At 50.2% G+C, this 14,533-nt stretch overlaps 1 protein-coding gene and 1 pseudogene across 1 annotated transcript; both read right to left on the bottom strand.

Moving 5' to 3' along the window:
* Window positions 1-2,874: 2,874 nt before the first annotated feature.
* On the bottom strand, window positions 2,875-9,404 carry LOC107533678 (dicarboxylate carrier UCP2). Its single transcript, XM_016208468.2, has 8 exons — window positions 9,298-9,404; window positions 8,337-8,493; window positions 5,675-5,901; window positions 5,309-5,519; window positions 4,358-4,552; window positions 4,172-4,273; window positions 3,447-3,627; window positions 2,875-3,087 (listed from the first exon to the last, which is right to left on the bottom strand). Exons 3-8 carry the CDS (start codon window positions 5,798-5,800, stop codon window positions 2,973-2,975), a joined length of 930 nt encoding a protein of 309 aa, XP_016063954.1. The 5' UTR covers window positions 5,801-5,901; window positions 8,337-8,493; window positions 9,298-9,404; the 3' UTR covers window positions 2,875-2,972.
* A 2,023-nt stretch (window positions 9,405-11,427) lies between these two features.
* On the bottom strand, window positions 11,428-14,224 carry LOC148091976 (protein FAM91A1-like; annotated as a pseudogene).
* Between the last annotated feature and the right edge of the window lie 309 nt (window positions 14,225-14,533).

Raw genomic sequence — 14,533 nt, 5'->3', positions numbered from 1 at the left:
GTGGGTCCTGGGCTGCCTCTAGACTGGGTAACCTGGGAGGCAGGAGACCTGGGTTCTGCTGCCGGTGCAGCCACTGACCCCATAATACCCCTCAGATGACTCGTGAAGACGAGTTGTTGGTGTGAAAGTGCTTGGTGAACTTGCATAGATTTCAGTTGCAGCACTGCTGCCCACGTGACCTGTGGGAGTCGCAGCCTCCAGGCCCAGCTGAGCCTGTGGACCACACCTGCCTCCCATCTGTCAACAGCGAGGTGCGCACCTCCCTGTGCCGAGAGATGCTCTTCAGAGTCTGGGTTTAGGCTAGGGTAGGTCCAATCTTATGACAGGATAAGTGGCCCTTTGCCAGAAAGGGGCCCCATATTGCTTGAATTCCACCATTCAAAGCATCATATTAGTTCAAGGCTCTTCCTTCAATGGGGACTCGGTAGCACTACTCAGCCATCTTTAATCCATCAGGGAGCACAGCAGCAGCAGCAACAGCAGCAGCAGCCCAAGGTGTAGGATCTGGATCAGGGGTCTGAGGAGCATCTCTGCATCTTTGGAGTCAGATACCCCTCAGGTGTCTTACCAGCTGTGTGCCTTTAGGCAATCCCTTCACTTCCCTGAACCTCAGATCGAAAGATTACAACCCCTATCTTGCAGCCCTTGTGCAAACCAGATGAGTGAAGCAGACTATACCCTCTGAGGCAGTACTTAGGTGATGAGTGGTGGTAAGCTGCCCTGTTCTGAGCAGTGACTGAGGGCATGTGGGGCTTGCACTGGAAAATTCTAGCACTCCAGGTCTCCACTGGGCCAGTAGGAAAGCCTGCTCCTAACATCTTCCTCATAGACTCTGAAGATTACTTCCCTTTTTCTTTTCAGCCAAGTAAGGATTTAGGAGATAGTGCCATGGCCTTGTGCTCAAAGACCTGGCTCCACTTCAGTGATCCATGAGCCAGGCAAAGCAAGGCTTATCTTACACCCGTTTTATAGGCATTAAGGACTGAGGACAAGTTAGAGGCCTACTGGTACGCTATCAAATGGTTCCCACTTTTCCTGGGTCCTCACTGTCCCTGGACCATGCCCGGAACCATGATGAAATCTGGTAGACTCCTATCCATCCCAGTGTCTGGGATACAAGCCTGCTTAACAGCTGACATGTCTAGGGTGACATACTGTCCCTCTGTTTCCTCTGGTGTAAAACAGTGAATGGCCTGCCTATTGAAGTGCATAAGGGACATTGCCAAGGGCCCCCATTTATGCTGACTCCCTGCAGCCCAATGAACAGCCTGGCTGAGTTGCCTGCCTTCACCTGGAGTTGACTCATGGCACCCATCCCTGTCCCTCTTGAGGACTATGAGACCTCAGCTTAATTTGTCAGAAGCTGGGCCCTCTTTCCTTCTCCAGGAATATGTTTAATATCCTGGACTGCTTGCCCAGGTGCTGAAGGGCCTAGCCTCCAGCTCTGACCAATGGGGAAGGAGCAGGAACATCAGTTGTTTTAGGCTGCAAGGTCATGTTCTCTCCATCTGGCTCCACAGCTGCCCAACAGGATTCCTGGAGAACCCCAGCAAGGGTCCCTGTGGGAAGGAGTCATCCAAGTCCTAGTCTCAAATCAGCTGCTGAGGTCCTGTGTCCTTGCCTGCATAACTCGGGTTAGTCAGCCCTCAGATTCTTCAGACATCTGTAAGATGGGCCCAGGCTAAATGAGATACTTTGGGATTTTAGGACCTCACAGAGCCCCCTGATCCCTTGAAACAAACGTAGCCTTGCTCACCTGCTTTCCTTCCTGAGAACAGGTGGTAGGGACAGAAATGTGTCAAACCCCATGCAGCCTAAGCCTTGACTTGTCACTGCCTCCTTGGGATTTCTAGCCCAAGGAGGTGACACTTCAAGTGGAAAGAACCCTCAGGCGGAGGCCAGATGTCTGCCCTGCAGCTGGCCCTCACAATGCAGTAACACTGTCTCCTAAGCATGGGAGGCAGCCCAATTTGCCCTCCCTAGGTCTGGGCTTTGGTAAGATAGTTTCCCACTTATAAAATGGAAGAAAATAAGCCCACATCACCAGATTCCCAAATTCCTCTAAATCAGGGGTGGGAAACATCCAGCCCACAGTTTGGTCTGGCCCTGCCAAGGTTTCACCAGAGAGAAGCAGTTCCAACAATTACAGTAGGCGTGAGTTAATTAAATGTTTGACTAAATATAGGCTAATTTTTAAGTTGATAATTTGTATGGCCCTTGAATGATGTTATAAATATCCAAATGGCCCTTGGCAATAAAAAGGTTCCCCACTCCTGCTCTCAATCTTCCAAAAAGCACTAGAGATGCAGAGCTGACAGGAACATTCATTTTGCAGATCAACAGGGGCCAGCTGAGGGGTTGGAAAGGCAAGTGTTGGAGTACTAGGCACTGAGTGAGTGAAAGCTCAAGGGGCCTGGCAAGAGCAAAGCCACTGCTCCTTCACTTGCCACCTCAGCCCCAGGCCTGGCCTGGAAAGAGAAACAGACTAGATGATGTACAGAGGCCCCAGATTGGTGGAAAGTGAGTTACATCCCCTTTTCCAAGGTAGGGTGGCTCTGCCCCTGCCCACCATGTGGCAAAAGGGCCTATTAAACTAAGATCGCTGGTAATAGCTTCAAGAGAGGGAGGAGACACCAAGGTTGAGCTTCTTTTATGGGTGACATATTGGCTGGGCTTGGGGACAGGATGAAGACATGGGCTGATCTTTTCAAGGGACTGAGGGGCTTGGGATCCTGGCTGGTGACAGGATTCAGTCCACCAGGACCGGCAATGGAGAGATAAGAGGCAATGGGGAGATGAGGTAGGGAGGAGAGGTGAGAATGTGGGGAGAGGGGAGGGAGGTGGTAGAAAGGGAAGAATGACAGGGTGGGGAGGGGAGGGGAAGGGGGAAGAGGGGAAGGGGAAAGGGAAGCAGGGCCTGGCTGGAGAGCTGAAGCCAAGTCAGAGGTGGTAAGGTTGGCAGCAGGAGAGGCTCAAAAGGGAGCCTCCTGGGAAGTGCGAGCAGCCATGAGGGCCCGTTTCAGCTGCTCATAGGTGACGAACATCACCACGTTCCAGGAACCCAAACGGAGAAAGGAGGGCATGAACCTAGAGGGGAGAAAACACAGGTCACAGGGGGCACCTCCACCTCCTGCTCACCCCACTGGACCCTGGTACCCAATCTAACTCAGTTGTTTTGTCCCAAAGGATGTTGGGAGGGCCCAGGGACGAGAGTCTCACAGCTGTGTGGCTGCGAGCAAGAATGCACTGTGAGTCTCCATTTCAACACCCTTAAAATAGGCAGCAACTCTGAGAGGATGGAATTAAGAGCATGAGAGAATGCCAGTGAAATACTAGGACCATGATCAGAAATACTCTGACACTTGGTTGCTCCTCAGTTCCAGGTGGTTCTCTCCCACCTGTGTGACAGGAGGCCTGGAATCAGGTGGGACGGGTCACAGGCTCACCCTTTGTAGAAGGCTCGGGGACCCTCCTTCTGGAGCATGGTGAGGGCGCAGCGGCCAGCGCTGCTGTACTGGCCCAGGGCAGAGTTCATGTATCTCGTCTTGACTACATCAACAGGGGAGGCAATGACGGTGGTGCAGAAGCCGGCCCCAAAGGCAGAAGTGAAGTGACAAGGAAGGTCATCTGTCAAGGAGCAGGCAAGAGTCAGGACTCCTCACCCCATCATTCCAGAAGGAAAGAGATTATTTAAGTAGCTGGGGTCTTGTGGTTTTAGAGAGACAGAGACTCCAGCTAGGACTTCTCCTAAGAATATAAGTCATTTTGCCCGCCTTGCCTCAGTCCCTCAGTGTGCAAAGTGGGAGCTTCATCCCACCTGGCTGCAATATGGTGAGGGACAGAACTCATTCTGCAAGTGGAAGAGAAACAGAAAAGATGTGGTCTTGCCCGGCCGGGCATGGCTCAGTGGTTGAGCATCGACCTAGGATCCAGGAGATCAGGGTTCGATTCCCGGTCAGGGCACATGCCCGGGTTGCGGGCTCGATCAATGACTCTCTCATCATTGATGTTTCTCTCTCTCTCCTCCTCCTTTCCTCTCTCTGAAATCAATAAAGATATATATTTAAAAAAAAAAAAAATTTTAAAGATGTGGTCTTCGGGCAACCAGGTTCCCACACTGGATCCTGGGTTGGGGCAAGGGCAAGACCCAGCACCATTTACCCTAACTCACCGGTCATGAGGTTGGCCTTCAGGAGGGTATCCTTAATGAGGTCGTAGGTTACCAGTTCAGCACAGTTGACAATAGCATTACGAGCAATATTGGGAGAGGTCCCTACAGAAGGAAGGGGTGTCTGTGTGAGACCAGGGAATAGGAGTGGAAGAGGAAGAAGGGGAAGAAGAAACATCTGGTACACACCTTTCCAGAGTCCCCGGAACCCTTCCTCTCGGGCAATGGTCTTGTAGGCATCAACAGTGCTTTGGTATCTCTGGCCACCTCCAGCCCGGGCCTGAGCCTGGAACCGCACCTTTACCACATCTGTGGGCTGGGCCACGGCCACAGCCAGGGCACCTGTGGTGCTGCCTGCCAGGAGGCGGCTCCCGATGCCTGCATCTATGGGAGAACCGTGGGGGTCAGTGTCCAGCTGGGCTTACACTCACGTTTTGCCTCTCCTCAACAAGTACACCATCTCTTGCCTTTTGGGAATAAGATCCAGACCAGCTCTTGCTCTAAGAACTCCTCACATCAAACAAAATATTACTGTGAATGTCTACTACTTGCTAGGCACTGGGACACACAGGGAGTAGGACAAAATGAGACTTAGTGCTTTCTTTCATAGAGTATTTTCATTCACTTCACTTAACCTGCTCAACAACCCTGAGAAACCAGAGTCATTTCATTTGACAAATGAGGAAACAGGCTGAGAGAGAGGTGGCTTTTCAAGACTTGGGTGTTCATCCCAGATCTACTTCTCCCTGCCACATGATCTTGGGAAAAGTTTAATCTGGGTCCTTGGTTTCCACATGTGTAAAACAGAAGGTGGGCATAGCGTGCTGAGAAGAAACAGAGTACTGGCCTTGGAAGCTCAAGTCCCGGGTGTTTTCTGGCTTTCCACTGTGTGCCCTTGACCAAGCCCCCCCCCCCCAACAAGCCTGTCTCTTCATCTCTAACACAGGATACTACCTACTCTCAAGGTGGCTGTGAGGACTGTCATGGAAGGATGCCCTGCTCAGAGCCAGCACAGTCCAAGAGCTCAGGAATCATTAGGGGAATCAGGGCCCTAAAGGAATTATGAAGCAAAATGAACTAGGATCTATTATCACTAGAGAAGAAAAGGCCAAAGAGCCTCTGGCCTAGCTCCATACTTACGCTCAGAGCCCTTGGTGTAGAACTGCTTGACAGAGTCATAGAGGCCAATGCGGACAGAGGCGAAGCTCATCTGGCGCTGCAGACCGGCAACTAGCCCATTGTAGAGGCTGCGGGGACCCTCAGTGCGCACCATAGTCAGGATGGTGCCCAGTACACCACGGTACTGGACGCTGGCTGCAGCTCGCACTGCCCCCTGCCTTTCTCCTTGGATCTGCAAGGCCAAGACAAGTATACGCATACGCTGGTTGCCATTCCCACACTCCAAAGTTTACCGTCCCAAACACCCCACTGGCCCTTGAAGAGTCTGTCTTGGGGAGTAAACAGACTAGACACCACCATCAGGACCCTTAGGCTTCAGCCCCTCACCTGCAGCCGGACTTTAGCAGTATCCAGGGGAAAGGTGATGAGATCTGCAATGCAGGCAGCTGTGCCAGCCCCCAGGAACTTCACAGTGGCAGTAGGGGGCACATCTGTGGCCTTGAACCCAACCATGCTGCTGATTTTCTGCTATCTCCCAGGAGATGAAGAAAAATTGGAGAAGGGGGCACGCCTTCAACCAGCAATAAGACGAGATAGAGGAACTCTGCCAGAATCTAAGCCAAGGAGAGAGAAGCCCCATCATCATCAGTATCCTGAGGCCCTACCTGCTCACCTCCCCCCCATCCCTACCTTCCCTGACAGCACCACCTCCCTACACAAGGACCAGAGCAACTCTTTGAGGGAAAATAGGAGTGAACTCCAGAGGTACTTAAATAGGGGCTGAAGAAGCAATTCCTGCCCAAGGAGTCCACATTTTGTGAAGCGCTCCTTCCCTTTCACTACAGAGTCTGGACCACAGATATCCTAGTGCTGCTTCAAATAGGCCCTGGCCTAGACCTTTCTGCTGGGTCCAGAGATACCACTGACGATGCCCACATTCCTGTTTCTACGGATGTGTCTGGAGGGCAGACAGAAGAGGGGAAAAGGTTCCAGTCAGACCAAGACCTGAGACACACAATCCTGCAGACTTACGCCCTGGGTTTCTTAAGCAAAAGAGGTTCCTAAGAGTCTGCAATTGTCTAAGACTGGAAGAAAAGGAATGAGTAAGACCAATTCAGTTCCTTCCCATCCCCCATCAGTCTCATTCTCTTCCTCTGCCCTCACAGAATCATTCTTTCAACAAGTCTGCCTGCTAGGTTCTGGTTCACTGAGATGCATGAGACAGTATCTACCCCAGAGGGGGCTTATTGTCTGGCATAGGGCGTGGGCAGGTGATTCAAGCTGCATTGGGGCTTGCAGGACATACTGTCAAACTGCAGAAGAGGGAACAACTAATTCCAACTGGACAGGGGTAAGGAAGAGTGGGTAATCAAAGGTTTAGGAAAGGTAACATTTAGCTGGACCTTGGAGAATGCTGGGCAATTCTTGGGGCTGAGAGTAGTGCCTAAGTCCTCAACTTTCTTCCCTTGCCCTACTGTGGGATTCAGGGAAAACCCACTCCCTCTTTGGCCAGAGTTTCCCCTCCTCCTCCACGGGGACCCACATCTTCACCACAAGAGTGGGGGGTGAGATGTGAGTCAGAGATATAGAGTGACACAGGAAACCAAAAGCTCCATTTTGTTCTCGGAGTTGGAACACCACCCTTCCCTCCCCCACTGCCTAGAGGAGGAAGTGAGCACAGCACCCCACTGGGGGAGGCTGACCTGCTTCTCTCTCCCGCAGCTCATTTCTCTGATTTCATAGGAGCAGTTGCTCTGAGCCCAGTCTGATTGGCTGCCCCTGTTGCTGGGGCCAGGAGGAAAGACCTGACCAGCAAAGGGAGGAGGTAGTGGGAGTCAGCTGTGAACACAGAGACCCAGGGAAACCACCAGCTCACCAGCTTCTTCCTCCTAGGCTGCTTCACCCAGGTGGCTGGGGCAAACACGGAAACCCAGAGCCTACACACAGCTCAACTGCATCAGGAGCTTGGGGCTTATTTTCCTTTCCCTGGAGCCTGGCCCACTTCACTGCCTCAGTGAAGGTGGGCACTCATATGACACAATAGGTTGATGAAGGTGCTCCAGACTTCCTAGCCTCTCTGCTCGGATGTCCCCATCCCCCAGGCGGTGCTCCACCCCACTGCTTGGGGCACTCTAATAGCCCACTTCCGTCTCAGAGGGGCCCTGTGAGGTGGCTGCCCTTACTTCCATATTACAGATGAGAAGGGAGCTTAGTAAGTGAGCCACGTCTACAGGCTCCAAAGCTTATGCTATTTGCTTTGTACTGGTGCCTCCGCTCATTTCTTTCCTTCTGTATTCTCAGGCCCCAGTACAGGCAGGCCCTCTCACGGTGAAGTCCAACAGCTAAATCCTCTTGTGCCAATATGACAGTTCTGAGAAGGTGAAGGCAAATGGAATCCCCTCTCTGAGCATCAGAGACATGAGTCTCATGTCCTAACTTTGAGCTGGGTTGAGGGTGTGTTGTGAGCCGAGAATAGAATAAGACCCAGCCCCTGCCCACCTCAAAGACAAGTACACAGAGACTCAGCTGCCATTTTGAATGTTGCCTTGGGTTTGCCACAAGTCAGATCCTTCAGGGGCACGTATGGGGTTAAAGGTCACTTCTGCTAAAAACCCTACTAAGAGTTAGTAAAACTCAGGCCTAGAAAGAGTTAATCATATTTTACAGTCCTCAGCAAATAACCAGTTTCGATGTCCAAAAAAAGTACATCTTATTACTAGTTTCAGTCTCAGGGACAGTCAAAGCCGGAGTCAACAATATGTAGTTAGAACAATGGGTTCCTGCTCTGTTGATTCCCAGGGTCACCCAGGGCCAATCACTGTCCCACGTGGGCCTCAATTTCCTTCTTTGTAAAATGGGGACCATTATCCCTGGCTTGTCAGGGTAAGCTGAAGAGTCAGAATGCGACCAGGTATATGACAGTGCTTTGTGAACTCTGAAGAGCGACTTCACTGGGAATGGTGGTGGTAGTTATTTTTGTTCAAGTCTTGCTGATGCCCTACCCTCAGCCCAGACCTAGGGCTAGGAGGCAGCAGGAGAAGCCCCTTACCTGGCTTTGTAAGGTCTCACGCTGAGGCCTCCAAGATCAAGCTTCTCTAAAGGCGTCCCATTCTTCAAAGCTGCCAGTGGCTATCATGGCCCGATCCTGTTGATTTTCCATAGAAAATGGCCGGGAGACGAAACACCTAAAGGTCATACTATGTGTCCTGTGGATAATAGCAAAGGAGGGGAGTTTAGAGGGAAATTCAACTTAAAGGACCATACCCTAGCAAGGAAAGGGTCACCTGCCCAAGGCACACAGCCCACTAATCAGTGCTTGGGGGGAGGGAAAAGGGTCCATTTCCCTAGGGCAGCTGAGGATTAATTAAGTGCACACAGTGGAGGGGGGAATGCACCCAGAATTCTCCCTCCCCTCTGCTCTCTTAGTATCACACATGGGCTCTCTTCCAGACTTCTGCTATGCCGCACGCAGTACTCTGGAAAGCATCCCCCGACCTAATTAGCAGACTGGTGAGTAGGAGTGTTGGCTGGTGGGGGGGTGTCATGATGAGTCAGAGACTCGCTGAGAGTCTACTAGAGCCCAGAGCGGGGCTGCAAGGAGGTTAGAGGAGCTGGGATCAGGCCCAGCAGCGGCCGGTTCAAGCAGCTCAAAGCCCCCTCCAAGCAGAAATAGCTCCAGCAAAAGGCCTGGAGCCCCCGGGGCGAGGGACAAGGCTTTCTGGTCTTCGCCGATGGGCCAGAAGGGCCCCACCCAAGGCAGGGCTCGGCATTCGGGCGGAGGGAAGGGAGTGGGAGGGTGAAAGTTTAAATTACAGACAATTGAACCGGAGAGGTAAACGACAAACGCAGGATAGGAAAAGGGTGCAAGAGGTAAAGGAAAGACGGAGAGAGAGAAAAAATACAAAATAGGCTGGGAGCAGAGGAAGCAAATTAAAGAGAGAGAAAAGCGGTGGCAGGCGTGGAGCATGTGCAGGGGAAGCAGGGCTGAGGCAGGGCGGGGCCGGGCTCACCGGGCCGCAGGGAGAACACGAGACGAGGGTGCGGGTGGCTCTGTCTGTCCGCGGTCGGAAGGCGCGTGGAGGGAGCGCACAGAGTTTCCGAAGGCGCCGTCGGCCGGGCTCGCAGTGGGGTCTGCGGAAGCTGGCGCGGCGGCTTAAGGTCTGGGGGCGCGGCCTGCGGGGAGGGGCGGAGCCCCTAGGCGGGGAGATGCCACCCTCTTTAGCCGCCGCCTTTCGGCCGGGGCCCTCCCGGGGCGCGCCATCCTCCACTACCATTTCCGTGCGGGCAGATCCCTGCGTCTACCCCTTCGGTATCTTCCCCGCACCCTGCGTGTCACTCCCAACCCCCAGTCCGCCAACACTGTGATAATGGCAAGACTGATGCCAGGAGAAGCAGAGGCTGCCCAGGGTCACACACGCCTCCGCCCCGACCCTCCCCTGCAGGGCCTTTTCTAGCAGCGGCCTAGGGCCCAGGGTGTAAGCGCATCCCTTCATTCACAGGCCCAGTCCGCGACTCCGGACTGCGAACCACCCGCTAGCCTCGTGCGAACGCGAGCGCGGGCTCCCGCAGGGCGGGGCCTACCGACCGGCCTCGCTGGCGATTGGTTAAAGCCGCCTATTTTTCGGAGGGAGGAGCCAATCCGGGCTGCCGCAGCAGGTGGCTGGCAACCGCCAACGGCCGTTGGGAACAGCTGGCCTTCCGGCATTCTCCCGCTCCCGACTCGCCTCGCCTTGGGGTGGGGGGCGGCTTCCGGCCCGGATGGGGCGGGGCGCGGAGCGTGACTCAAGCTGGCCGGGGCCCCGCGAGTGAGAAGGCCAAACAGGGCGCGGTCCTGAGGCCGGGAGAAACACGTGCGTTAGGTCGCTGTTCGCCCTTGGATTATGTGTCCCTGCTTTTATGAACCCTCTGTCCCTTCCTTTGTTTTCATCCTTGTCAGCCTCCAGAACTGTTGTAGGGGAAGCTGTCTCCCTGACTACATTGTAAGCTCCTCGAAACCAGGAAGCTATTTCCTGTATTTTTAGAATAACAACACCCTGAGGGCCGATATATACATATAGTAGAGGTTCTGTATGTGCAGTTTTGGAGGCTGTTGAAAGTGTCTTGAAAAGTGTAATGGGAGGACCAGGGGAGATGAAGATTTGGTGAGTGCAGTTAACTAGGTTCAGGTTCCGTGTGGATACCCCACATAACTGTGTGAGGCCGGCATTAACCTCCACACAGATGAGAAAACAGTCCCAAGAAGGTTAAGTTATCTGCTTAATGCCACACAGCTAAGAGGAGGTGAGCCCTCACTTAAACCCTGGTAAATCAGGCTCCATGCATGTGTTTTGTCCACAAGACTTGTCAGCTGAGGAAACTATAGCTGGAATGGGAATGGATAATTACAGAAAGTGTCCAGAAAAGAACCTCCAAACCTATAGAAAAGTATTACAGAAGTTTATTTGAACTAAGATTTTTAGGACATGGCTGGAAGCAAGACCTCAACAGATTAAGAAATGCCCCGGAGACTGGAAATTTTGCAGTTCCTTTTATGCATTTAAAATCAGTAGAAAACAAGGAAGGTACATGAAATCTAGTGGTAGATTAAGGAGGCAGGAGAAAGTAAAGCAGGAAAATCTCTAGGATTAGCTAAAAAGCAAAACAGTAACATCTTCTATATTGGTAGGTACAGGATAGTTAATAATTAACATTTACCGTATGTAGAGATGGTATGCGGGAAACAAAATAACAACGAGGGGTTCTGTGGTCTGCTCCGGTTCTGTGCCAACTTTTGGTTTTGTTCTGATGCCTGCAGTTGTGCCTTTGAGGGGGTCTAGAAAAGAAAGTTACTCCAACATTTCAATGGTATGTTATCCTGATTGCATAAGAATGGTCACTGCTCACTTAGGGTAAATATTGACCTTTGCTATAGGCCTGGGGCATGACTACCTGCTCTGACCTGCCTGGTTAGGAATTTGTGATCAAACCATCGTCTGTCATTACTTTTGGTCACTGAGCTTGTCAGGTCTGCCATGTGGCTCCCCTGAGCTTGTCAGGTTTATGACATAGCCCCTTCTTGTTTCACAGAGGAAAGAACGCTTGAGCGCATGGCCCTGGTAGAAGAAGAAGCAAAGTGGAAACTGAGAAGTCAAGTAAAAAAATTATTTCTGGCACTGTGGGGTCTCCCATCCACTTCTGGTCTTGCACTCAAGTGCAAAAACTAGACCATCATAAGATGGCAAAGCAAACTTGAAAAATCTGGCCTCCAAGTGAATATCCAGTGTTGAAGCACCTTCCGAGAATGAGTGAACAAAGGTAAGGACGTGTAGAGAGAGTTTTCTACTGAATGTCAAGAGTTTTTGAAGGCTTTTCTTTCCTTCAAAGGTTGTATGTAGCACTTTTCCTACAGATTTTCTCTTTTAATTCAGAGCTAAACAGCTAAACAGTTCTGAATTAAACGAGAAACAGCTCAAGAGGAAACCAGTTGGCTTCTGCTGTAGCAACATCAGAGTTTTGTTTTGTTGAATCCTTGGTTGCTTCCTCAATGACCATTTCAGATGATTCTGTACTTTCATTTTCTCTGAGCTGGAAGTTAAATCATGGTCTCCTTTCTTGCCAGAAGTACCACCAAGTTTTCTTTTTACATGTTGACTAGAAGCGTAGACATGGGGACGTATCCATAGAAACTCCTAAAAGCCCACTTTGTTCCTTGATATTTGTAATGCTTATGAACACCCATATTGACACAAGGAAACTCTCCTTGTAGCTCTGTTTTATCAAATGGAAAAGGTTTTTCTCATCCCATCATTCAACATCTGAGCTAATCTGAATTAGGGATTACTTTAGGATTATGACTCCAAAAACATTATTCATGCTCAATAATAACCTTGAAATATATCTGATGGTTTTTGAAGTCTTATACCTTTGGACAGTAAAATAAATGAGGATCTGACTTCTGGGTAGTCACTGGTCTGGATCACTGGTCTAATATTCTGGGGAGTACTATTGCTGATGGGCTGAATTCATTAGTGAGAGGAGCCATGGAAACAAGCAATGTATAATTTTTGTTTAGAACTCTGCTGTAAATTGCCCGGTCCAAATCAAGAAGGCTTCCACAGTTAAGAGATTCAGAAGAAAACCATAATTGGATTGTTCTGGCTATAGAGTTGTGTGATTACATCATTATTAATACACAGAGACAGTATTGTGTTGCTCAGAGTGCCTGATGAAAATATCTCTACACTTCTCCTTAACCAGTGTTTTGAACCTTTTCTAGTACAGCAAGGAAGCTGTCCAAAGACTTACGTGAGAATGTGCCAACTTTTGGTGAAAGATTTCCCATCATTAAAAAGTTAAGAGTTGCCCGGCCGGGCGTGGCTCAGCGGTTGAGCGTTGACCTATGAACCAGGAGGTCACAATTTGATTCCTGGTCAGGGCACATGCCTAGGTTTCAGGCTCAATCCCTGGCGGGGGGCATACAGGAGGCAGCCAGTTGATGACTCTCTCTCATCATTGATGTTTTTTTCTCTCTCTCCCTCTCCCTTCCCTTCTCTGAAATCAGTAAAAACATTTCAAAAAAAAAAGTTAAGAGTTGCCCTGGCCAGTGTGGTTCAGTGGTTAGAGCGTTGGCCTGCGCACTGAAGGGTCACAGTTCCTGGTCAAGGGGACGTATCTCCGTTGCAGTTGTGCTCCCCACCCTTGGTTGGGGCACCTGGGGGAGGCAACCTGTCGAAGTGTCTTTCTCACATCGATGTTTCTCTCTCTCTCTCCCTCTCTCCCTCTCTCTCCCCCCCCTTCCCTCCCTCCCTCTCTCTTTTCTACTCTGAAAAGCAATGGGAAAAAAGTTAAGAGTTGAATCAGATAGGAAATCAATAAGCTTTGTGTATCCTGTAGATAGGCCCAAACTGCTTATACTGGCGGTGTCAGCTGGATCTTGACTATTTTTATCTGTATTAGAGCTGACAAAGCCTCTTGTTCAGGATTCCTGCTTTCCTTGCCATCCTGTGATAGAGTATTTTTTGTGGATCAAAAGTACTTTTAAATCTGTTTACAGGTTAAACATTCTGTCATTGTAAATGCAGGTGATCCACATTATCACTCTTTCTCCTTTTTAAAATTTATTTATTTTTCAAGAGAGAGAGAGAAAGAGAGAAACATCGATTTGTTCCATTCATTTATGCATCGGCTGTTTCTTGTACGTGCCCTGACTGGGGATTGAACCTGCAACCTTGGTGTATTGGACGATGCTCTAACCAACTGAGCTACCTGGCCAGGGCCCCTTCTTCTTCCTCTTCCTCCTCCTCCTCCTCCTCCTCTCCTCCTTTTGTTAATTCTTACCTGATTTTTTTTCCATTGATTTTTTTTTTTTTTTTAGAGAGAATGGGAGGAGGAGAGACAAAGAAAGACATCGATGTGAGAGGAACACATTGATCGGCTGCCTCCAGCACGTGCCCTGACTGAGACCAGGGATTGAGCCTGCAACTGTGGTAGGTGCCCTTGATCAGAATCGAACCAGGGACCCTTTAGTCCACAGGCTGATGCTCTAACTACTGAGCCAAACCAGCCAAGGCTCTTCCTCTTTCTTTTAATCCTCACCTGAGGATATGTTTTTATTGATTTGAGAGACAGAGAGAGACAAAGAGAGAGAGATATCAATGTGAGAGAAACATCGGTTGGTTGCCTCCCGTATATGCCCCAACTGGGGATCAAACCTGCAACTTATGTATGTGCCCTGACCGGGAGTTGAACCCCTAACCTTTTGGTGTACGGGATGACGCTCCAACTAACTGAGTCACGTGGCTGGGGCAGGGCCCTGTCTTCTATTGGTAAAGCCCAATGAGCAGTACATAGAAACACCATCCTTAACAAGGGAAAGTCTACCTCAAGGACATTGATAAGCTCTGCAACATTAGTATGCTCAACTATTGAAAGAAATACAGAGTGTGCAAGTTTCATCATCTAGTCATCTTTCACTCAATTCATTACAGAATCTTCAAGAAAATAAATTTGTCATTAGATAGTGATACATTCAAATAAAAAATTATTTATTATATGAACTACCCATCATTCTGTGCTCTTCTGTTTTCTCTAGGACCTTGCGTCTGCAGTCTTTCCCCGTCACCTTCAGTCTTTCCTTACTTCTAGGGTGTGTGTGTGTGTTTGTGTGTAAATTGAACCTGCAGGTCTTTCTGTTTTTGGGGCTCTTTTCCCCCCCTCCCTTTCTCTGCCAAACTTTCCGAACAACTGGCTGTCCTCTGACTTCTCAGC

Source organism: Miniopterus natalensis, chromosome 11, assembly GCF_054644295.1.
Source record: "Miniopterus natalensis isolate mMinNat1 chromosome 11, mMinNat1.hap1, whole genome shotgun sequence".
Taxonomy (NCBI): Eukaryota; Metazoa; Chordata; class Mammalia; order Chiroptera; family Miniopteridae; genus Miniopterus; species Miniopterus natalensis.
This window is presented reverse-complemented; position numbering and strand designations above follow the sequence as displayed.